General features: G+C 41.2%; 1 protein-coding gene across 4 annotated transcripts in view; it reads left to right on the top strand.

Moving 5' to 3' along the window:
* igsf21b (immunoglobin superfamily, member 21b) overlaps nt 1-23,824 on the top strand; it is a 121,484-nt gene that overhangs the window by 68,313 nt on the left and 29,347 nt on the right. For all 4 annotated transcript variants that reach the window (XM_076740597.1, XM_076740593.1, XM_076740594.1 and 1 more), the window contains one exon: nt 6,979-7,079. In XM_076740597.1, the coding sequence (XP_076596712.1) occupies nt 6,979-7,079 (101 nt within the window). The remainder of the gene's footprint in view (nt 1-6,978; nt 7,080-23,824) is intronic.

The raw sequence follows: 23,824 nt of genomic DNA, 5'->3' as shown, positions 1-23,824 counted from the left end.
TGTTAAAAACTGAATTTGATAACCTCTCCATTAAACAAACCGAACAGACATTTTTTAAATCAAAACAAAAATTTTATTAACATGGGGAGAAGGCTGGAAAGCTTTTAGCCCACCAAATTAAACAGTCCGCAACTGTAAGCACTATTCCTGAAATCTGAACAGAGCTAGGGGAGAAAACCACCAATCCTAATACAATAAATCATGAGCTTAAACAATTCTATATGAATCTCTATAGATCGGAATCACTAATCGACCTGTCGGATATTATTACATTTTTGGAGGGGCTGACCATTCCAACAATCACCCCAGAGGATAGTTTACAGATAGATAGACGGATCACAACGGACGAAGTAATACAGGCAATTAAATCAATGCAGAGTGGCAAGGCTGGGGGGCCTGATGGGTTTTCAATTGAGATATGGAAGGAAGGAATTTGCTGATAAACTAGCACCGATACTTAGCCAGTTGTACCAGGGCATTTTTGAACAACAGAAATTGCCACAAACCATGACTCAGGCCATAATTTCAGTAATACTCAAAAAAGACAAAGACTCTTTACTATGTGGCTCATACCACCCAATAAGTCTTTTAAACTGTGACTATAAAATTCTCACAAAAATACTAGCCACTCGTATAGACAGTGTAATTCCAACAGTCATCGATCCGGATCAAACAGGCTTCATTCCAGGTAGACAGTCATTTTATAACATGTGTAGATTATTCAATATCCTGTACACCCCGCACTCGGCGTCTGAGGAGATCAGGTAGTGATCTCCTTGGATGCCGAAAAAGCATTTGACCGCGTTGAATGGCAGTACCTGTTTGCTGTTTTACAAAAATTTGGTTTTGGATCATCATTTTTAACATGGATTAAAATAGTATATGACACACCCACCGCAGCTGTATGGACCAATAACAATATCTCTGACTACTTCCCCCTTCACAGGTCTTGCAGACAGGGCTGCGGCCTCTCTCCATATCTGTTCGATCTGGCGGTCGAACCCCTTGCTATAGCCCTTAGAGCAGAAGAGGGTATTACTGGTATCTCCCGTGGCGGTAAAGTCCACAAGGTGGCGCTATACGCGGATGACCTGCTTTTGTATATATCCAACCCGACAGTATCGATACTGAAACTATTGTTGATGCTAGAAAACTTCAGACACCTCTCAGGCTATAAATTGAATTATTCCAAGAGCCTGCTTTTTCCAATTGGCGGCACAGACGGAGATTATTCCAATTTTCCTTTCAAAATAGAGCGCAATATGTTCACGTATCTAGGGATTAAAGTTACCCGCAAGATGGAGAATCTAGAGAAACACAACTTTAATTCATTATTAGAACAAACAGAATAAGCTCTTGGGAAATGGTCAACTTTATCAACTACATTAGCAGGTCGCATTAATATAGTTAAAATGACAATCCTACCTAGAATTCTTTATGTGTTTCAGATGATCCTCATATTCATCCCTATGAAAACATTTAAGCAATTAGATAGACTAATCTCTTCATTTATATGGAATAATTCTAATCCTAGGATGAAAAAGATCTACCTGGAAGTTCCTAAAAATGTTGGTGGGTTGGGATTACCCAATTTTCTTTGGTATTATTGGGCTTCCAACATAGTAAAACTAATTCATTGGATTTACACATATGAGAATAAGCAGGGTCCAGACTGGGTTCATATGGAACTATTATCTAACCCTCTACCAACACTCACATCATTGTTACCACACAACTGTCATACAGTTCACAAACCCGGTTGTCAAAGCCGCATTTAGGATATGGCTACAGTTTAGGAGACACTTTGATTTAAAGCAGTATAGCAGGTATTTCCCAGTAGCAGATAACTACTTTTTTCTTCCATCTGGGTTCGACAATGCATTTCAATACCGGCATAGAAATGGGTTGATATTCTTCTGTGATTTGTACCCTGATAATGTGTTTATTTCATTTGAAACACTCGAAAATGACCACAATATACCCAGATCACATTATTTTAGACTTCTTCAGATACGTAGCTTTACCAGAGAAAAGTTTCCCTCATTTCCTTTCCCACCACCTAGGAATCATTTAGATGCAATTCTGGGACTGGATCCTTATGAGAAGAAGTGTGTATCTGTGATTTACAATATGATAGCAGACCTGAAACCAGTATCATGGGATAAAACTAAAATGGCATGGGAAAAATATTTGGGGGTTGAGATTTCTGAAGATATGTAGCAACATAGTCTAAAATGTATTCATACCTCGTCATTGTGCATACGCCATGGTTTAATTCAATTTAAAGTACTCCATCACCTGCACTATTCAAGGGATAAATTGTCCAAACTCTTCCCCACTGCAGATCCTTGTTGTCCAAAGTGCAGTTATGTACCCGCCACAATAGGACACATGTTTTGGTCATGCACTTCCCTCAACGACTACTGGAGACAGATATTTGATGTATTTTCCAAAATCTGCGGTCAGACTATAACACCTGACTATCACACAGCTATCTTTGGCGTACCACCCCCAGATCACAAAGTTTCAAATTTACAAGCAAATGCTTTGGCATTTGCTTCCCTGCTTGTGCGCGGACTCATACTTTTTAATTGGAAATCAAATTAAGCCCCGTCATTTCTGCAGTGGTTGCGGGATGTACTATCTTTTCTACCTTTAGAGAAACTGAGATATAAGATATGTAAAGCCCATAGAAACTTCACCCTGACCTGGAGTCCCTTTATAGAATTTGTAGAAGGTTTTCCCTTTCAATGATATACTTTAACACAGGTTGTATTGGATAGCTAAAACTACTTTATAACATGCTCATAACATCAATTCACTCATGAGAGGTTCTGACTATTTTTGTTTTTGTTGTATTTTTCTATTTTTCTGTTTATTTAATGTGATTTTTGTTTAAGAGCTGGGGGGGTCGGTTTATGTTGTTTATGTGTGTATGTTTGGAAGTTGTATGTTTATTAATGAAGAATTACAAAATAAAGTTTCAAAAAAGAAAAAAAATTAATTACTTTATCTGTTTATCTGTTATCTGACAAATATAACAGGCTGCAGTATTTTCCAGGTTTTATGTGAAAGACTAAGAACAATGCTTTTGAGTTTAGGTTTAGGGTTGATTAACCCTTAGATGCATGACCTACCAGTACCTACACTCTTCCATGAGTGGCGTCAAAAATGACCCCAATTAGAATTAATGCGTTTTAAGCTGTAAACTTAAGAAATTTCTTTCCTTTTGGTTAAAGATGATTATTTTTTATCACATTTTGATCAACAAAAGAATTATTTCATGTTTGACATGTTCCTTTATCACTTTTTATTAACATTTTATCACAAAACAACTTTGAGAAAGGTAAAAAAAAGTAAACATCCAAAATGATCCCAACATGAGAATGATTTCATATTTTACATGTTAATTTCTTATCATCTTTCATTTGAACACAAACTTGCTATCAATACAGCTATCAAAACATTAACTTTCAATGTTTGTGTGTCCCTCTGTTGCACGTCCACACATGGCCTGACAACGCCAGGTGAACAATAGTCTGGGTCCTCTATTGGGTCCTCTTCCTCTGAGATGTCAGATCCTGAGTCAAACCCCATGATGGGTTCATCATCTTCCAGGATCATTTCTATGGCAAGGTCCAAAGAAATCGTAGCAGGCATCCTAGCAGCCATGATACTCTAGATGAGAACATAAAAGAAGATTTTTTGATTGGCACACAAAACTATGAATCAATATGTAGCTGTGTAAGTACATGCACACACATACACATGCACGCACACACACTTATGATATCATTGAGTATAATGGTATAATAGGCTACCTAATGGGTTAGGTTTTATTACTGGAAGCTTTAAATATCATAGTAAGAGTCTAATGCAATGATTTTTGCTAGCTTAGTTAGCTACTGTTAGCTTAGTTAGCTTAGTTTGCTTAGTGTTAGCTTAGTGTAGCTAACTACAAAATAGTAATTTGATGATGATAATACAACACTATCGCACAAAAATTCGTGGATGTGGAAAATAAGTTCATATTTTATAACAGCACATATATTATGAGGTATAAAAATGCTGATTATACTTACAGGTTTGCTGCTGTGTAAAAATAACCTTCAAGGTGGTGAGACTGCTGGCATAAGATGTGTGGATTGACAGTAAATGTATACCTGACAGTCACAGTTGATAAAAATCAAAGGTTCCTAGGGTTGAACTTCTCCATATTCCATAGAATTCCATAGAAAATGCTTGGGGTCATTTTTGACCCCACGTATGGAAGAGTGTGGTACTGATACAAAAAATGCAATTACTTAAAAAATATAACAATTAGATACAAACCCAAATGGCATCATGTCAAAGACAACCTGTTTAAGGAATACATGGAAGATCAAATGATAAAAAATTAAAATGACAAAGATATTGCCAAAAAACAATCACTGGGGTCATTTTTGACCCCACTTATGCATCTAAGGGTTAATAGGCTTGAGTCAAAAATGGCTGCAACTCCACCTCCTCAGCCAATGCCTTGAGGAATGCGAGTATTAATGATTGGAGGGAGTTGCTTCATTCAGATTAACATACTCTTCATGACAGTCAGGTTTCAGTTAGACAAAAAAAATCAATATTATGGTCTGATATTTACTCATTTACTAGTGCAGCTTTAGAAGACAGAGATCTGATGTTATTACGTATTACTGTTACATTTAATTCTCCTATCTTGTACTATTGCAGTGGTTGTTTTATTTTTCATTTATTTTCAAGTTTTTATGTATAACTCCTCTTCTGTTTACTATTGGTTTAATTAGTTTATGTGGTTGGGGGACAGACACAGTCTCTATGGGGTTTGGGGTGGGTAACTGCTCTAATGGAAGTGCAAAGAAGGTAGTAGGTGTAGAAAGTGTAGGACTGCAGCTCTACCTCCTGGTCCCAACTCCGGGTTGTCAAAGGTTTGGTTCACTAATTAAATTGGTCAAAGTTCAAGAGATGAGCGCTACTCCATCCAATGTGGGATGGATGCCGTCTCTCCTAATCAGACCAGGTCCTTCCCCACAAATTCTACCAATTATCAATGAAGCCCACATCATTTGCAAATTAACTCCTTTCTTAAAGAAAACAATATCCTGAATGAATTTCATTCAGGCTTTAGAGCATGCCATGGCACTGAAACTGCTCTAACTAAAATAATCAGCCACCTCAGACTAAATTCTTTTGAAATTAAGCTCTCAGTTCTTGTCCTGCTGCGTTTGATATAATTGACCATGATATCTTAATCAATCATTTTAAAGTTGGTTGGTCTTTGTGACCAAACTGGTATAAAACATACATCAAAGGGACAACATTTTATGTCACTTTTGGAGATCATGGGTCTGCGAAACATGAAATCTTTTTTGGGGTTGCACAAGGGACTCTTTGAGTCACTCCCCTCTGGCAGGAGGCTGCGGTCCATCAGGACCAAAACCTGACGCCACAAGAACAGTTTTTTCCCGTCTGCTGTCAGCCTTACCAACAAGGCCCGGAACCCCCCCCCCCCGACACTCTTCACATTCCACCTCGGACTCATTCTGTCACATTGATATAAATATAACTCTATGCGTTACATTAATGCTCAACTTAGACTTCTTTCTGAAAAACAGACTGTGTTTCCGGAAAAGAGTAAACAACAAAAAACAGACTTGTGTATATATATTTAAATTGTTATATTTTATGCTCTTATTTTAGTAGATGTGTCATGCACCAATTTCACCAGAAAAAAATCCTCGTATGTGTAAAAGCGTACTTGGCAATAAAGCTTTTTCTGATTCTGATTCTGATTCTGATTCTTTCATCCATTCTTTTTCTCACTATGCTGTCACCTGGTGACATCATTCGAGACCACAATGGATTTTAAATTATTATGAGGATGATAAATAATAGCATCATTTGGTTCACCTCTGATGAATGAAAACTACATTCTTCACTGTAGAAAAGTACAAGCTAAAGTACAACCATGTATCAATCAAAAAGATGCTGAAAAGCTGCCTCATGCCTTTATTTCAAGCCGACTTGAGTACTGTACTGTACTATTTACTGGTCTGTCGGAAAGAAAAACAAGAACACAACTCTGCAGCTCAGCTATGAACCAGAACCAAGATGACAGTAGTCTAGTCTTAGCTGCTCTCTACTGGCTTCCAGTAGCATTGAGGATTAATATTATTATCAAGTGGGTTTTATTCTCCCTCTGATTTTGTTCATTTTTATGCTTGTTCTTTTTTATGTGAAGCACTAGGTGCATGTGATTTCTTTGTTGTAAAGCACTTTCTTGTATGCAAGGTGCTAGAGAAATAAAGTTTAATCTTTACTATTATTTTTATTAGTAGTAGTAGTAGTAATAGTAGTGGTAGTAGTAGTATTATTATTGAAGCACGTGTTTCTGATAAGCCTTGCATTCTTGAAAGACTTAAAGGTTTTATATAATTTACAATTTCTGACTGTGGGGATGTACTTCTGGATAGCTGTCCAAGGTTGTCTGAATTCTTGTGATTGGAGCAGTGAGGGAAAGGGTTTTAGGTCAGTTAGTTCCCTTGCTTAACACAATTACTCAGACCATTCAGTTATAATAAAAATAAAGATACAGAATATTCTGTAAATACTGAGGTAAAACGTACTCCGTGTCTTAATACATGCCGTTTCAAAGGAGCTACTGAGATTCAAACTTCAACACAACCACATTTTTTAGAGGACACATTAATTCAAACTGAACTGAGAACAGTAAACACAAAGTGGGTCATCCTGAGTTATCAGCACAGTTTGCACTGCTTCACTTCAGGTGGTTTGTTCCACAGTCATATGAAAAGGAGGTGGGCATGTTCTCCCAGCAGGTTGGTACATTCTGCAACTGTGGGTAGCCACATTTAAGTAACATGAACTGTTTTCCTGTTCATACATTCAGACATCTGAAAGTTGTTGTACTGTACAGTTCAATATGGTATTTTACTTTTCTATCAGCTGCTCCCAGAGGACCCAAGCTGTCCATGATCCCCAGTAAGGCCAAAGTGGGAGACACAGTGCGGATCTCTGTCCAGGGCTTCCAGCTGGGACCTTCTGCAGTAAGTTTACAACACAGTAGCTATTTGAATAGGGAAAATGCTGTGGAGTGCAAACAATGGCACCAATGGGCACCAATGGGTAGGTGACAACTTTTCAAAGTCTACCACAAACTTTTGGATTGAGTTTCTTCGTTCCAGGCAACTATTGGTTGTAGTTCCTTTCTGTAATTTTGAAAATCAGCTAACAGAGACTTTAGTTACATTTTGTCATGTGATGCAGTGAAGCTGTTACAAGCAGGGACAATGATACACTGGTTCTTCAAGGAAATGGGGCAGCTGTGGCTGAGGAGGTAGAGCAGTTGTGCACCAATCAGAATCTCTGTGCTTCGATCCCTGGCCTGTGCAATTGACATGTCGAAGTCTCCTCCTTTATACAGGTCGGTGTCGGTCCTGTAGCCAGAAAAACATTCATGAAGGAAATTAAAGTAGCAAAGAGGCGCTACACCAAAGGTCTGAAGGGGATAGCTTTTTAGCTAACAACTGTCAACTAGCTGACGACCTGAATACATTCTACTGCAGGTTTGATAGGCCCACATCAACACCCATCACTGGGACTATACACACTGACATTCACAGTCCTTACACCAGTCTCATCCCAACATGCGACTGCACTATGTGCTGTAACTCCTCAACCACCCAGGGACATATGCAAGGATCCTGTTTGTGGAATTCAACTCTGCATTCAACACCATCATCCCAGAAATCCTCCACTCAAAACTCTGTGCCAGCCTCTACCTGTCAGTGAATTACAAACTCCCTGACAACCAAGGAGCAGGTGAGGTTGGGGAAAACTACATCCACCAGGCATGTGTACTCTCCCCCTGCTCGTCTCTCTCTACACAAACAACAGCACCTCAGTAGACTGGTCTGTTAAACTACTGAAATTTGCAGAAAACACAACGGTCATTGGGCTCATCCAAGGTGATGAGTCTGCACACCGACCAGAGGTCTTACAGCTGGTCCCCTGGAGCAGCCAGAAGAACCTGAAGTTTGACCGTACTGAAAACTGTGGAAATGACAGTGGGCTTCAGGAGAAGCCCCTGAATACTGCCCTTATCACTATCCTCAAATCTTTGTTTCCACTGTAGAAACCTTCAGGTTCCTGGGATCCACTGCTTTCTAGGGCCTGGACTTTAAACATAGCCTCAATCATCAAGAAAGTGCAATGGAGGGTCTACTTCCTGTGTCAGCTCAAGAAGTTCAGCCTGGCTCAACAGCTGCTGATCCAGTTCTATTCTGAAACTCTCTCTCTCTCTCTCTCTCGCTCTCTCTCTCTCTCTCTCTCTCTCTCTCTCTCTCTTACTGTCAACATAAATCCCTGCACATTGAAAATTTCATTGGATCTATTGTTTGTTGGCTCATCATTCTTTGTATATATTAATTGTTTATTTTATATTTTTGTACTGCGTAACTTTGCTCAGTCTCTTGGGTTCTTTCTTTTTCTTTTGGCTTTTTTGTCCTTGTTGAGCTGTATGTCTTCTTTTTCTATGCCAGTACATTGAGGGCAATATAAATAGGAGTCAAATTCCTTCTATGCACAAACATACTTGGCCAATAAAGCCAACCTGATTGTGATTCTGAAATCTGTACTTCAGGTCTGTGTAGTAAAATCCCCCAGTGCTGCTGCCTTCCCATTCATCCAGGTACTTGATTGCTTTACAAAGGCAACTGGACTTGCTTGAGGTTGTAGAAGATGTTTTGCCCCTCATCTAAAAGAGAGGAGGTGGTTTACAAGGAAGTGTAAACACATTGTGTTATGGTGATACAAGCACCACAACTGTCTGGAAGTCAGTACTTTAGCTACAAGAAGACTTTATCAAGATTACTTTTGGAATTTGTGGATACTGAACGAGTGGGGGATTTTGGAAGAACCAGTGCTGGTGGGGTGTATGCTGACTTGGATTTGAGGATAGGAAAGGAGACCAGGACACTTAATGTGCCACCCAGTATCTCTCTGCCTGGTGCTGCTCACCTGGGTGATGTGCCATTTGTCAGGTGGGTGATGCAACTTTACCACTTAAGCCACACTTGATGAGACCATACCCTGGCCAGAACTTCACTCATCAAAAGAAGACTTTTAACTACAGACTTTCAAGAGCAAGGGTGGTGATATTTCAATGTAGAATTCATCTGCATCCTCTAACTATGGGCACACTTGTGGTGATGCATGTGTACTTCAAAACTTCCTTCTTGCCCCGAGCAAAAACCAGAGGTTGCTGGATGAGGAAGAGCAGACACATGACACATGACACCAGTAAGAAACATGGAGGAGGATGAGGGAGGTCTTCTACACCTTCTAATCAAAGCCAAAGTCAAAGTCAACTTATTGTCAAATTTGCCATTTGTACAAGACATACAAATAGATTGAAATATTGTTTCTAATAGTCCTACAGTGTGTGGAAATATAAATATAAAACAAGACAACAAGTGTTTGAAAATAAATAGAAAAGCACAAAATCACTGAAAGTACTACAAATGTGAAAAGTTGCTACCATTTGCAAATACAGTGGTTCCATAATGCAAGAACAGGTAGCTGCAGATTTTCTTTTATTTCACAGTCTCTTTATACAAAGTGTCTGGTGCTGGATATGGATTATGTGCATTGAGGGGAGGTGGTGGGGCGCAGGGGGAACTTCAGTCCACTCTTTTTGGGAACACAGGGGAGAGGTGGGAGAGAGGGGGAAGAGTTCACATCCAGTGGAGCATGCACAGAGGCACCAGCACCTTTTCCCAGATAGGAGCCTGAAGAAGCTGTGTGAAGGATGGGTTGAGTTTCCAACAATACTGATTGCTTTGCGGGTCAGGTAGATGTTGGTGTTGATGTCCAGGAGTGAGGGGAGTGAGGCATCCATGGTGTCAATGGTGATCAATTGTGGCTCAGTAGAAAGAGCACATGATGGGTGTCAGGGCTCTTGCTCTCTTTAATTTGTGGAGGAAGTGGAGAAGCTGCTGGGCTGCCGTGTTGTTTGTCCCATAGAGTTCCTCAGTTGTGTACACACTCGGAAATTTGGTGCTGCTTACCTTCTCCACTGTAGAACCATTGATTGACCATTGAGTCAGTGGAGGGTGTTGGGTGTGGGTTCTCTGGAAATGAATAACATTCTCCTTTCTTTTTCCTACATTTACTTTCTGCTTTCCTACAGAGCAGACACATCTCCTGCTTGCTCCCTGCTTGGCTTACATTCTTTTGCTGATATCCTTGTTTTTCTCTGCCAAAAGTTTTAGAAAGTGATCCTGGATACTTAATACATGACAGGCACTTAAAGTAATGAAAGTAATAGAAGGCTGCCACTATATCTTTTTTTTTTTTTTTTTTTTTTAGAAATTTTTATTTCTTGGTTACTGTGTGAGTGTGGCTTCCAAACAGCATGGGCCTTTTTTCCAGGCTCTGTGATTGCTGCTCTGCTATCAGGTCAGACAGAATATGGCAACACCAGTGAGCTGCAAAGACTGTGAGCGACTGGCTGGACTGACAGAGAGAATTGCACAGCTTGAAAAGAGGATTGAAACATTGCATCAAAGAGTAGCCTCTATACATGTCGCTGAAAATAGACAGACTTCTTTACATGGGATTACTTCAGCTGTAGAGCATCCTGGTGCAGACTGACACACTGCCCTGGATGTGTCCTAACACCACTGGTTCAGTTGCTGAGGCTCCCAATCTAGCTTCACCTAATAATGCTTCTTACTGGCACAGGACTGGCATGAGAGCATCCTTTGAGGCCAGGGAAACTAACCAGTAAGGCTGAACAAAACCCAAGAAACAGCCTCAAGACCACTGCGAGGCCCAAGTCCAGGAGAAATACACTCCTGATCAAAATTTTAAGACCAGTTGAAAAATTGCAAGAATTTACATTTTGCACTGTTGGATCTTAAGAAGGTTCTAAGTAGAGCTTCAAAATGCAAAAAGAAGAAATGGGAGTGAGACAAAAATAAAAAAATAAAAAAAATTGAGTAAGCAATTTATTGCAAACAAGTATTAAACTGAAATAGGCTGTTCATCAGCTGATCAAAAGTTTAAGACAATGTCTCAAAAAAAAAAAACAAAAAAACCCTAAAATAGAAATAAAATTTTCAAAAAAGGACTCAGTAATGAGTAGCTGCGCCATTGTTGTTAATCACCTCAAAAATTCGTTTCGGCATGCTTGATGCCAGTGTTTCCAGGAGGCTAGTGGGAATGTTGCTCCAAGTGGTGAAGATGGCTTCACGGAGGGCATCCACTGTTTGGAACTGGTGTCCATTCTTGTAAACTTCCCTTGCCATCCAACCCCAAATGTTCTCAATTGGATTTAGATCAGGGGAACACGCAGGATGGTCCAAAAGAGTGATGTTATTTCTCTAGAAGAAGTCCTTTGTCAGGCGGGCATTGTGAACTGCAGCGTTGTCCTGTTGAAAAACCCAGTCATTACCACACAGACGATGGCCTTCAGTCATGAGGGATGCCCCCTGCAACATCTCCACATAGCCAGCTGCCGTTTGACGTCTCTGCACAACCTGAAGCTCCACTGTTCCATTGAAGGAAAAAACCCCCCAGATCATGATGGCGCCCCCTCCACTGTGCCATGTAGAAAACATCTCAGGTGGGATCTCCTTGTCATGCCAGTAACATTGGAAGCCATCAGGACTGTCAAGGTTAGATTTTTTCCTCATCAGAGAATAAAACTTTCTTCCACCTTTCAGTGTCCCATGTTTGGTGCTCTCGTGAAAACTCCAAACGGGCAGTTTTGTGCTGTTGAAGGAGACGAGGCCTTTGAAGACGTTTTTTGTTCTTAAAACCCTTCTCTCGCAGATGCCATCTGATAGTTATGGGACTGCAGTTGGCACCAGTGGCAAGCTTAATTTGGGCTGAGGATTGTCCCGTGTCTTGACGGACAGCCAATTGGATCCTCCGGCTCAAGGCTGGTGAAATTTTTTTGGGTCTACCACTTGACTTTTTTGTTCCATAACCCTCAGGATCTTTTAAGAAGTTTGAAATGACTGTCTTACTGCGTCTAACCTTAGCAGCAATGGCACGCTGCGAGAGGCCTTGCTTATGCAGCTCAACTATCCGACCGCGTTCAGAGAGAGAAAGCTTTTTTGCCTTTGCCATCAGGAGGTCATGACAGTGTGGATACCTGACAAAATGACACTGAATCCACATTTTTGCAAAGATTTGGGCTTTTAAATGCTGTGGTCTTAAACTTTTGATCAACTGATGAACAGCCTATTTCAGTTTAATACTTGTTTGCAATAAATTGCTTACTCAAATTTTTTTTTGTCTCACTCCCATTTCTTCTTTTTGCATTTTGAAGCTCTACTTAGAACCTTCTTAAGATCCAACAGTGCAAAATGTAAATTCTTGCAATTAAAATAAAATCTTAAAATTTTGATCAGGAGTGTATTACTGACTCCCCATCTGACAAGCCAAGGACCAGAAATAATAGAGGTAAACCCACACCTCATCAGCCAGACACAATTCTGAATGGGGACTCTATAACCAGCATGTAAGAATGGCAGACTGAAAATCTCACCATGAATGACACATCTGTCAGAGAGCTAACAGAGCCGATGCCAGGCATCCTCTTCGCACATTCAAGTGATTGGAACATTATTATTCATGCTGCATCTTTTCAAATTCTGCAAAAGAAAACTGGCTCTGAGGTCCTGAAAAAAGACTTTTGCCTGCTCCTGGAAAAACTGATCGATTGTCAATCAAAGCATGTATTCATATTGGGCCCCATTCAAACCTTAGGGAAAGGCATCAAATCTTTCAGCAGACTTCCTGCCCTGAACACTCATCACTTCAAGATGGCGTCGCCATCCCAAGTGCAATAGTATTTCTCAAGTGTATATAATAATAATGGCATATGCCATTAGTATTTTTCTCATAAGAATATTGGCAATAGTATTTTTTGTAACAGTAGGATTTTTATGGCATTTACTATTATTTTATAATCTGTACAAATGTTCATATACATAGTTGTTTTTCTATTCTATATCTTGTACATTTTTTTTATTTTGACCTCTTTATGCCAGTGTGCTTGCTCTTTGTAATACTTGCTGGCTGTAATGACTAAATTTCCCCAGTGTGGGATCAATATGGTCTTTTCTTACCTAACACATGGCTGACATCGGAATGCCTCAATAATGGGACAAGGTTTATTGACAACTTCACTATCTTTTCGAACTGTAAAGACCACTTTATGCCTGATGGAGTACACCCAAACATCACTGGTTGCAGACTGCTTTGCACAAGCCTTCATCATGGCCTTGGCATGATGTACCAAAACAAGAAAACACAGATAAGTGCCAAGATCAGCCTTGCATCATTTGAATGTTTTGCTCTTGAGTTCAAAGCAGAATTATCAGTGCTCATCATTACATTGTATCAACCACCACGATATTCATCTCTGTTCATGCAGGAATTCTCAGAGCTGATTGCACTTGGTGTAACTAAATATGACAAATTAGTCCTGAATGGACACCTGAATATCCACATCAACAAAAAGAGTGAATCCAAAGCCATGGAGCTTATGAATTTACTGGAAAGCTTTGAACTTACACAACACGCAACTGAGGCCACTCATCAGCATGGTAACATTCTGGACTTGGACATAACAGCAGGGTTAAACATCGACAATATCTCAGAATTACAATGACCTATTTCTGACCATCAATGTGTGTTTTTTGATACCAAACTAATCTTGACAAAGACTAAAAGGGAATTCCTGGTTCAAACATGATTCCTTGATGGCAAGACTGAAGAAAGGTCTCATCTCATCTTCAACTGCTTATCCAGGGTCGGGTCGCGGGAGGAGCAGCTTCAGCAGGGGACCCCAAACTTCCCTTTCCCGGGCCACATTAACCAGCTCTGACTGGGGGAACCCAAGGCGTTCCCAGGCCAGTGTGGAGATATAATCTCTCCACCTAGTCCTGGGTCTTCCCCTGGTCTCCTCCCAGCTGGACGTGCCTGGAACACCTTCCTGGGGAGGCGCCCAGGGGGCATCCTTACTAGATGCCCGAACCACATCAACTGGCTCCTTTCAATGCAAGGAGCAGTGGCTCTACTACGAGTCCCTCGCGGATGACTGAGCTTCTCACCCTATCTCTAAGGGAGACGCCAGCCACCTTCCTGAGGAAACCCATTTCAGCCACTTGTACCCGCGATCCAGTTCTTTTGGTCATGATCCAGCCCTCATGACCATAGGTGAGAGTCGGAACGAAGATTGACCAGTAGATCAAGAGCTTTGCCTTCTGGCTCAGCTTTCTTTTCATCACAACAGTGCGGTAGAGGGAACGCAATATTGCCCCCACTACTCCGATTCTCTGACTAATCTTATGCTCCATCTCACGCCAATCTCACAACCAATCTCAGAAGAAAAGTTAAAAGATAAAAAAAAATCTGAGAAAATTTGAGTCACACAGCTACGACCGCTGTGTAAATGACGTGGTTGAGCATTTCAACAACATCATGTATTCTGCTTTAAATGCTAAACCTAAAAACCTAAAAAGAGGTTGACTGACTGGTTAAACAACAGCAGTATGAATGAGAGGAAGAGAATTTGTCAAGCAGCTGAAAGAAAATGGAGGAAAACTGAGCTCACAGTTCACTGTTGTACATTTAAAGAAGCCATGACTGTCTATAACAAAGCAATACATCTGCCAAGAAAGGATTACTTTTCCAAGACTATTACAGAGAATGCTGGGAAGTCTAGAATATTGGTCTCCACCAGTGACCAGCATTGACTAGCATTGTTCTCCACTAACAAAATTAGCTCAATCAGAGCCAGCATTGCTGCTGATGTAAGCACAGATGACCTAAACAAACCCAAAAATTAAGCATGGGAAAAATTCACCTGTAGTATATTAGCTGACCTCTGCAAGACTGTCACTGAGTCCGACTCATCCACCTCATGCGTTGACACTGTTCCTACAGCATTTTTAAGACAGTGTCTCAAATCATATCCTGAAGATTATAAATACATCTCTGCAAACAGGCATCTTCCCCAATGCATTTAAAACAGCTGCTGTGAAACTATTACTGAAGACACCTAACCTAGATAGTGATGTACTCACTAACTATAGGGCAATATCCAACTTTCCATTCATCAGTAAGATACTGGAAAAGATAGTTTCAGTGCAAGTTATTTGTAACAACTCTGGTAAAACTTGGACTCAAGTGCAGAGAAACACTCAGGAGACGGAGTGAGGTTCAAATAAAAATCACTGTCTTTACTACTATCCAACAAAAGCAAGATTTAAACAAGGAATCCAAAAAGGCTAACAAAAACAGACAGGGAAAAGGCAAAATCCTAGAAATAAGAAAATGAACAGGCAAGGTTGGCAAAGACATGAGGAGCTGGTGGGTATATATACACAGGGACGGTAATAGGGTAATCAGGGGCAGGTGAGTGAGTGGCCACAGGTGTGGTTGATGAAAGGAGGGAAAACACAGGAAACTGAAACGACACAAGAGGTTAACTTTACAAAATAAAACAGGAAACAACATGACAATGATCCAGAATGTTACATTAATGCCTTTCTTAAAAAAAAGAAAACATTCTGGAGGGACAGTCAGGTTTTAGAACACACCACAGCACTGAATCCGGTCTTACTAAAATCATCAGTGACCTCAGACTAAATTCAGATGAACCAAAATAGTAGGCCTCTTTTAGCATCACCGAACATGTTGGATCAAGATTAGGTGACGCGTGGTGTAGTCTGATGGGAAAAAGGTTTTGCATTGTTAATCCTGCACGTATAGCGGGTGTCTGTTGAATTCACAGAGTTATTTCTTGTGTCGTCCCCATGTTGTCCGTCTTCACATTGTCCGGGTTGGCAGCTGAGTTCCTCTGTTGGCTCAGGGACTTTCTTGCAGTGGTTGCCGTGAACCCACGTTGCTCTCTCAGCGATCTTTATAGCAGTATGTGTCAGGAGCACCTGGAATAGACCTCGCCAGCGTTTGGAGTGCCAGTGCTTCCTTCTTCGGTCCTTTATCACTACCCAGTCGCCAGGTTGGAAGTCATGGAGTAGTGTGGAAGCTGGTGGTGGAAGGGCTGATTTTACCTGCTGAGAGATAAGAGAGAGAGTGGAAGACAAGTTTTTGCAATAATGTAGCATGTCATCCTCACGTAGGCCAGTGGAGGGCCTGGTTACAGGTTCCACTCCAAGGGATGGTGGTCTGCCAAAAAGAATTTCAAAGGGACTCATATTCACTATGGATCTTTTTCTCATTCTCATGTGCATTAGAACAATGGGCAAAGCTTTTGTCCAAGGCAGTCCTGTTTCCTCACAATATTTTGCTAATTTTAATTTGTGTAATTTGAGTGCCATTCTCTCGTTCAACACCACCTCTCTGGCAGGGGGGTATGCACAATGTTTTTTGAGGTCAATGCCAAGAAATTCATTGATTTGGGTTATTGCAGAATTGACAAAGAGAGAGCCATTATCACTGCTCAGTTTAGTTGGTATTCCCCATCTAGGAATAATTTCCATTAACAGAGCCTTTGCTACTATTTGGCTGCTTTGGTGTTTTGCTGGAAATGCTTCAACCCATTTTGACCACACGTCAACCATTACTAAGCAGTATTTCTTTCCTTCTGTTGGTGACAGTTCTATGAAAACCATCATCAAATGTTCAAATGGTCTGTCTGGGGGTGGGTGAGCGGCATGTATGATTGTTTTGGTTTTACCTGCGTTATGTGTTGCACAAACCATACATGATCGGTATCCAACATCCCCCCTTTTGACACATGGTCCAAGCTGTGTGTCAATTTTGCAAAGTGAGGAAAGAAATGTTTAGGAAGGCAAGGTTTGTCATTGGGTCCCTGCCACACTGCATCTCTATGGGTGGCACCGCAGCATCGCCACAACGTCTTTTCTTGTGGTGTGGCGAAGGACTGTATTGCTGTAAGGGAGCTGGGAATAGAGACTGGAATTGAAACAAACAATGGCTCAAGGATAGTGGGTTGGGTTGCAGCTCTTTTTGCAGCAGCATCAGCTCTTGCGTTTCCTAAGGAAACAGAATCTGAGTTGTTAGTATGAGCAAGGCATTTACAAACAGCAAAATGGCATCTAGAAGAGCCGCAACCTTGTCATGATGGTGAATGGGTTTTCCGTCAGATTTTAAGAATTCTCTGTGTTTCCATAGAGTGTCAAAATCACGCACAACACCAAATGCATATCTAGAGTCAGTGTAGATAGTTACAGTCTTGCTGCTTGCCAGTTTGCGTGCCTCTGTCAATGCTGTCAGTTCTGCTGCTTGTGCAGAATAGTGAGAGGGGAGTGAACCTGAGACAAGAGTTTCATTATTGGTTGCAACAGCAAATCTGTTGCGACCAGTTTAATGGTGTTTCTTGGAGATCCACGCAGTTGTGTTCTTGTCCATTGTCTGGTAGGGGAAAGAGAGTGGCAGGGTTTAAAACATTGCATCTTTTGGCAGTGATATTTGGCTTTTCAAAAAGCACAGTGTTGTATCTTAGCCATCGTGCTGTGGAGAGATGAGAAGTTTTTTGTTCAAGTAAAATCATGGACACAGCATGTGGAACCAGTAGAGTTACATCAGAGTAACCTACTATGTCTCTAGAGGCCATAACTGCCTTTTCAGCAGCAGCCACAGCTCTGAGACATCTCAGGAGGCCTGCAGCCACGGGATCCAGTTTTGAAGAAAAATAAGCTACAGGGCATAGTTTATTTCCATGATCTTGCAACAAAACAGAACTCATACTTCCAATTTTCTCATCTATCGTTTGAGTGAAAGGTCTGGTAGGATCAGGTAGACTCAAGGTTGGAGCAGTCTGTAAGGCAAGTTTTGGTTCGTCGAAAGATTGCTTCAAGACGCTCAAGAGTCCATGTGATCTTGTCTTGTGGTTGTAGACCTTTGCCATGAATGAGGGAGGCAAGTGGAGCCTCAAGAATGGCATAGTTTTGAATGAATTATCTACAGTAAGAGCACATGCCAAGAAATGACATCATCTGTTTCTTTGTGATGGGTCTTGGAAGATTCTGAATTGCATCTACTCTTTTTGATGAAAGAGTTTTCCCTTCAGAAGTAATGACATGACCCAAGAAAACAACTTTTTCCTGGACAAATTGAAGTTTGGACAAGCTGGCTTTGTGACCACCATTTGCCAGATGTTTCAAGAGTTTCACTGTGTCCACTTCACACTGCTTTTCGGTTGAACTGCAGATCATAAGGTCATCAACATACTGTAACAAAGCAGTGCCTGGAGAGAGAGCAAGAGATTCAAGACTTTGTCTGAGAGCTTCACTGTAAATGGTGGGACTTTCACAGTAGCCTTGGCACAGGCGGGTGAATGTGTAGCCTTGCCCATTGAAGTTGAAAGCAAACCAGAATTGACTGTCTGGATGAACTGGAACACTAAAGAAAGCATTTGAAAGGTCCACCACTGAAAAGAATTTTGCATTGGGTGGGACCTCAGACAAGATGGTATAAGGATTTGAAACGTTTGGGGCTCTGGGTTGGACTGCTGCATTTACTGCTTGCGAATCCTGAACAAAACGCCATTCTGTTGGTTCATCTTTATCTCTCATTTTTTTGACAGGGAACAAAGGTGTACGTACTGGAGAGTCATCACAGGGAACAATTACTCCTGCTGTTTTAAGAGACTCAAAAACCGGTGTTATGCCATCGATGGCTTCTTGTTTGAGTGGGTATTGAGCCTTGCAAGGTCTAAAGTCTGATTTTGGAGGGATGACAACAGGTTCACAGTCTTTGATGAGGCCAACATCATACATACTGACAGCCAATAGGGTCTTAGGGACGTGCTGTAGAGCTTTAATAGCTGTAGCTTGTTCTTCAGACAAAAAAAGAAAAAGACAAAGGTTAGGAAACGCTTTTTGGTACCAGCTGGATTGTTCTTTGAGTGTGCACAACAGATGTTAAACTCTTAGAGTAGCACTGCAGTGTCAGTAAAATAATAATAATTAGAATAAGAATAAGAATAAGAATAAGAATAATAAATTAATTAAATTAAATTTTAAACATTTTTGAAAAATAAAATAAAATTAATCTAAATAAATAAAATAGATCGATCAGATGTTTCTTGCCAATCGGCTGCGCGCTGACATGATTTTGTAAATGGGCCCAAATCTTCCCAGTTATCTGATGTGTGTTTTGCAAGTGTGATGTGTGGGACCGAATTGGTCCATGGTGTACACATCACATTGAGCTGGTGTGAGAGAGACTGATATAGCGCATTTATGTTGTTGTGTCCAGTAAATGCGTGTCAGTGTGAGTCTATCAAATCTCTCTCAGCCAACCTCATATGGCTCATCAGGTCCTGGTGACACGAGATATGCAATGCAGATCGTCTGGTGTCATGAAGTCTGTTGCAGTTGTTAAAACTATTTTTCTAGCTTCTGTAACAAGCTCAGAAGAGGCTGTCAATGGTTGCAATTTCCATATCTATTGTCTGAGCCCTCAATAGATGGTGTGTTAGTCTGCTCAGTATGTGTGTGTGAGTGTGGTGCAGTACCTTCTTCCGATCTCACAAGTTGGTCTGGCTTGTCAGCAGGAGTCCATCCCTCTCCAACAACCCCAGGCCGTCGTCAATCTGATGTGTTTGCTGGATGTGATGATGTTGATGTGGGACAGTCATGTCTCCAATGTCCAACTTTGCCACAGCTGAAACAAGCATCATTGGGAACTTCCCCAGTTTCTTTTTCGACCATGTCTTTTTTCTCTGTGTCCATGACTGGGTTGTCCATGTTCTCGGACTGCGTTATACATGGTTGTTGTTGCCATGAGAAGTTCTTTCTGAATTGTCTCTTCCTTTTTTTTTTTTTCTTGGAGAATAGTTGGTCATGGGCGTGCATGGCATGTCGCCGAGGTTCAAACAGGCGTGCATCACGCCAACTGATGCAGGAAATTTTAACAGCTGATGCAATATCTGGTTTCAGTCCACTTAGGAAACAATCACAAAGATGAATTTCCCACACATCTGAAGTGTTGCTCAACTCATCAGGCAGTTGAAGGCCACTGTAGGTGTTGAATACCTCTGTCAGGCGATTGAGATATTCGTCAGGGGTTTTTTTTCCAGGGTTTTTGTTTGTTTGTTTGTTTGTTTGTTTGTTTTTCCACCATCCTTTTGCTTGATGCTGTGGAGTTGGCCGGATGTTGAGAGGCTGCTGTGACATCAGCAAAAGTCCATGGACGGAATACCAGAGTTGCAACTTCTGGTCCAGTTATTCCATGGGCATGTTGAAGGCTGCATTTTTATTGGTATGGCGCAGTCTATGTGCAATTGAAGAAGAGGGGTAGGTTGTAGAGTTTTGTGGTGGAACAGGCGCATCAGAACTTGTGTTATGTTGTGGCATGGTGGAGTCTGCTTCTCTTCTTTCGTTTGACGTCGTAGGGTTGTACGGTGGTGGAACTGAAGAATGAGTTGGTGGGTTGCCGTCGAGGTCTGGATCCAGCCTCAAAGCCGCCAACGGTGGAAACAAAAAAAAAGAAGAGATCTGCGAGTCTGGTGTTATTTTTGTGTGCAAATTTTGTTTTTCATTGGTTTCAACCTTTTCGCATGAAAAGGGTAGTTGTTTCTGCATTATTTTCCTGTTTTGTGCTTCTGTTTCCCCTTTCCACATTTGTAAACATTCTTTTGACCATCTGTAATTTAAATTTTTTTTTTGGTTTGTTTGTTTTTTCAGAAAGTTTATTTTTCTTTCTCATTTCTTGTTCTTTTTCTTTCAGTTTTACTTCTACCAGTAGTATGTTTTTCAAACTGAGGGATCCCCCTGTTGGGAATCCAAACTCAGCTGTCCAGACATTTAAATAATTCAAACCTTTATCCCCATTTTTCCTTCTCATGATATCCACAATTGGAGCCTCCGGAGATCCAATCTCAACAGAGCCTTTACTTCACAAACCAGCTGCGGAGGTCGTGCACGACAATTACAATACAGATGTCTCTGTAAGGACTGCTTTGTCCCTTGCCACAAGCAGTAAAAAGCCCTCAAAGTTTTTACACTTTGACCTCTGAGTCTACCCTGGACTCAGACACAATTGTGGATAAAATAAAAATGAAAATATTTAGCCAAATTAAAATCCTAATTTTAAAAGTCAATATAAACATCCCAAATTTAAAAACCAGATAAAAAGTTTCCCCCTTTTTTCTGAAAAAGAATTGAAATGTCAATATTTCAATGCTCACCAGATGAATTTCGCTGAATTATGCGTGGAATCCCAGCGGTAACGATCCGGGCGAACACAGACAGTCCTCCCTTCTCAGAAGAGGATTTGAGGTTGGAGACTGGAAAGCCTTCTTCCAGGATGGCCTGTCACTGTCCGTGTACGTCCCAGATGATCACACCAAATTGTTGCGGAAATTCTCTGCTGCTGGTGAAGAATGAAATTAAGACTTCTGCCGACCAACAAGGTTTTTACTTTATTTGCAAAGAAAAGATCAATCATCACCCAAGCAGTAGAATGAAGAAAGACCCCAAGTATGGAGAGAGCTAAACATTTATACCTGAGGAACGCCCCCTACCCAAAGGTGTGTTTTTGCACCTTTTGGTCTGCTGTAGGTATCGGTGCCGGCTCCCTAGGGAGTGGTTCGCACCGGAGACATCCTGCAGGATTTTGTAAGTAGATGGTAAGAGGTCTAGACATCAGAATTTAAAACACAAAAGGACCTGATATCCTGGTGAGGAAATGGGAGGTGGGGTGTCTCAAGTAGATGAAGTACAAGGAACTGAAATTGCCATTACACCCACTAGCACCAAGCAGCGCAAAGCAGTCAGGAAATATGACTCCAGTTACCTCAAATTTGGATTTACCAAACACACAGCGCTGAAAGATAAACCATTGGATTTTTTTCTTAGAATGCGGAACTAGCTGAAGCAGTCCAAGTCCACAATGCATTCCTGTATTACATCTACGGCAAAAGCACAGGCGGCTTCATACAGTGCCAGCATCCGTATAGCTAAAGCCGGAAAAACACACACACAAAGAAAGTACACACATCATGTGTGGGGAGAAAGCTGCTAAACAGATAAACTTGGTGCCACTTTCAAAGGACACAGTGTCACGGAGAACACAGATCATGGCAGATAACGTTAAAAAGACACTGACTGAGCGCATCAAAACAAGTCGGTATTTTTCCCTCAACTGGATGAGACGACCGATGTTGCAGATTTGGCTAATTTGCTTGTATACGTCAGGATTTTCTGTTCTGCCAACCACTGGAGACCAGAACTACAGCCGAGCGCACATTCCCGCTACTGAACACCTTCATGCAAGAGAACGGACTCGATTAAAGTGTGTCAGAGTCTGCGCCAATGGCACCAGGGCAATGACAGGCCGCCACAGTGGAGTGGCAGCCCGGATTCAGGAGGTGGCACTTGAGATGCGATGGAGATACACTGCAGCATCCATTGGGAGGCACTTGCAGTGAAGAAGATGCCCCATGAGCTGAAGTCAGTGCTTGACTCAGCTGTAAAAACAGTTAACTTTATTAAGGCCCAACCGATGCATTCTTGTCTGTTTCACATACTCTGTGATGAAATGGGCAGTGAGTATGTCCAGCTCCTGCTTCATACAGAAGTCAGATGGTTATCAAGAGGGAAGGTGCTTTCAAGGCTTTTCGAGTTGCACAGAGAGGTCCAGGTGTTCTTACAGGAAAAAAACTTCCCCATATCAGATATCAGATTTTTGACGTACAGGACAAAGTCAGCGCAATGCTGAAAAAGATGGAGCTGTTCGAAATCAAAGTCATCGCAGGTGATATTTCAGCTTTCCCACTTTGGAGAGTTTTCTGTCTGACCTGCAACTTGATGACAGGGTCAGGGACAACATTGCTGCACACCTCGCCTCCCTCAGACAACAGTTCAGGGAATATTTCCCAATGACGCCCGAAGTGACCAACTGGATGAGAAACCCATTCAGTATCGAAACCTCTGAAATCCCCAAGGATTTTACTGCTTGCAAGCAGGAGAGTTTAATACAACCCCTGGCAAAAATTATGGAATCACCAGTCTCGGAGGATGTTCATTCAGTTGTTTAATTTTGTAGAAAAAAAGCAGATCACAGACATGACACAAAAGTCATTTCAAATGGCAACTTTCTGGCTTTAAGAAACACTAAAAGAAATCAAGAAAAAAAAAAGTGGTAGTCAGTAACAGTTACTTTTTTAGACCAAGCAGAGGGAAAAAAATATGGAATCACTCAATTCTGAGGAAAAAAGTGTGGAATCACCCTGTAAATTTTCATTCGCAAAACTAACACCTGCATCAGATTAGATCTGCTCGTTAATCTGCAGTTTAAAAGGAGTGATCACACCTTGGAGAGCTGTTGCACCAAGTGGACTGACATGAATCATGGCTCCAACACGAGAGATGTCAATTGAAACAAAGGAGAGGATTATCAAACTTCTTAAAGAGGATAAATCATCACGCAATGTTACAAAAGATGTTGGTTGTTCACAGTCAGCTGTGTCTAAAATCTGGACCAAGTACAAACAACAGGGGAAGGTTGTTAAAGGCAAGCATACTGGTAGACCAAGGAAGACATCAAAGCGTCAAGACAGAAAACTTAAAGCAATATGTCTTCAAAACGGAAAATGCACTGAAAAACAAATGAGAAACAAATGGGAGGAAACTGGAGTCAATGTCTGTGACCGAACTGTAAGAAACCTCCTAAAGGAGATGGGATTCACATAAAGAAAAGCTAAATGAATACCATCATTAACACCTAAACAGAAAAAAACAAGGTTACAATGGGCTAAGGAAAAGCAATCGTAGACTGTGGA

Source organism: Chaetodon auriga, chromosome 10, assembly GCF_051107435.1.
Source record: "Chaetodon auriga isolate fChaAug3 chromosome 10, fChaAug3.hap1, whole genome shotgun sequence".
Taxonomy (NCBI): domain Eukaryota; kingdom Metazoa; phylum Chordata; class Actinopteri; order Chaetodontiformes; family Chaetodontidae; genus Chaetodon; species Chaetodon auriga.
The sequence above is the reverse complement of the archived record's forward strand: the minus strand, read 5'-3'. Positions and strand labels throughout refer to the sequence as shown.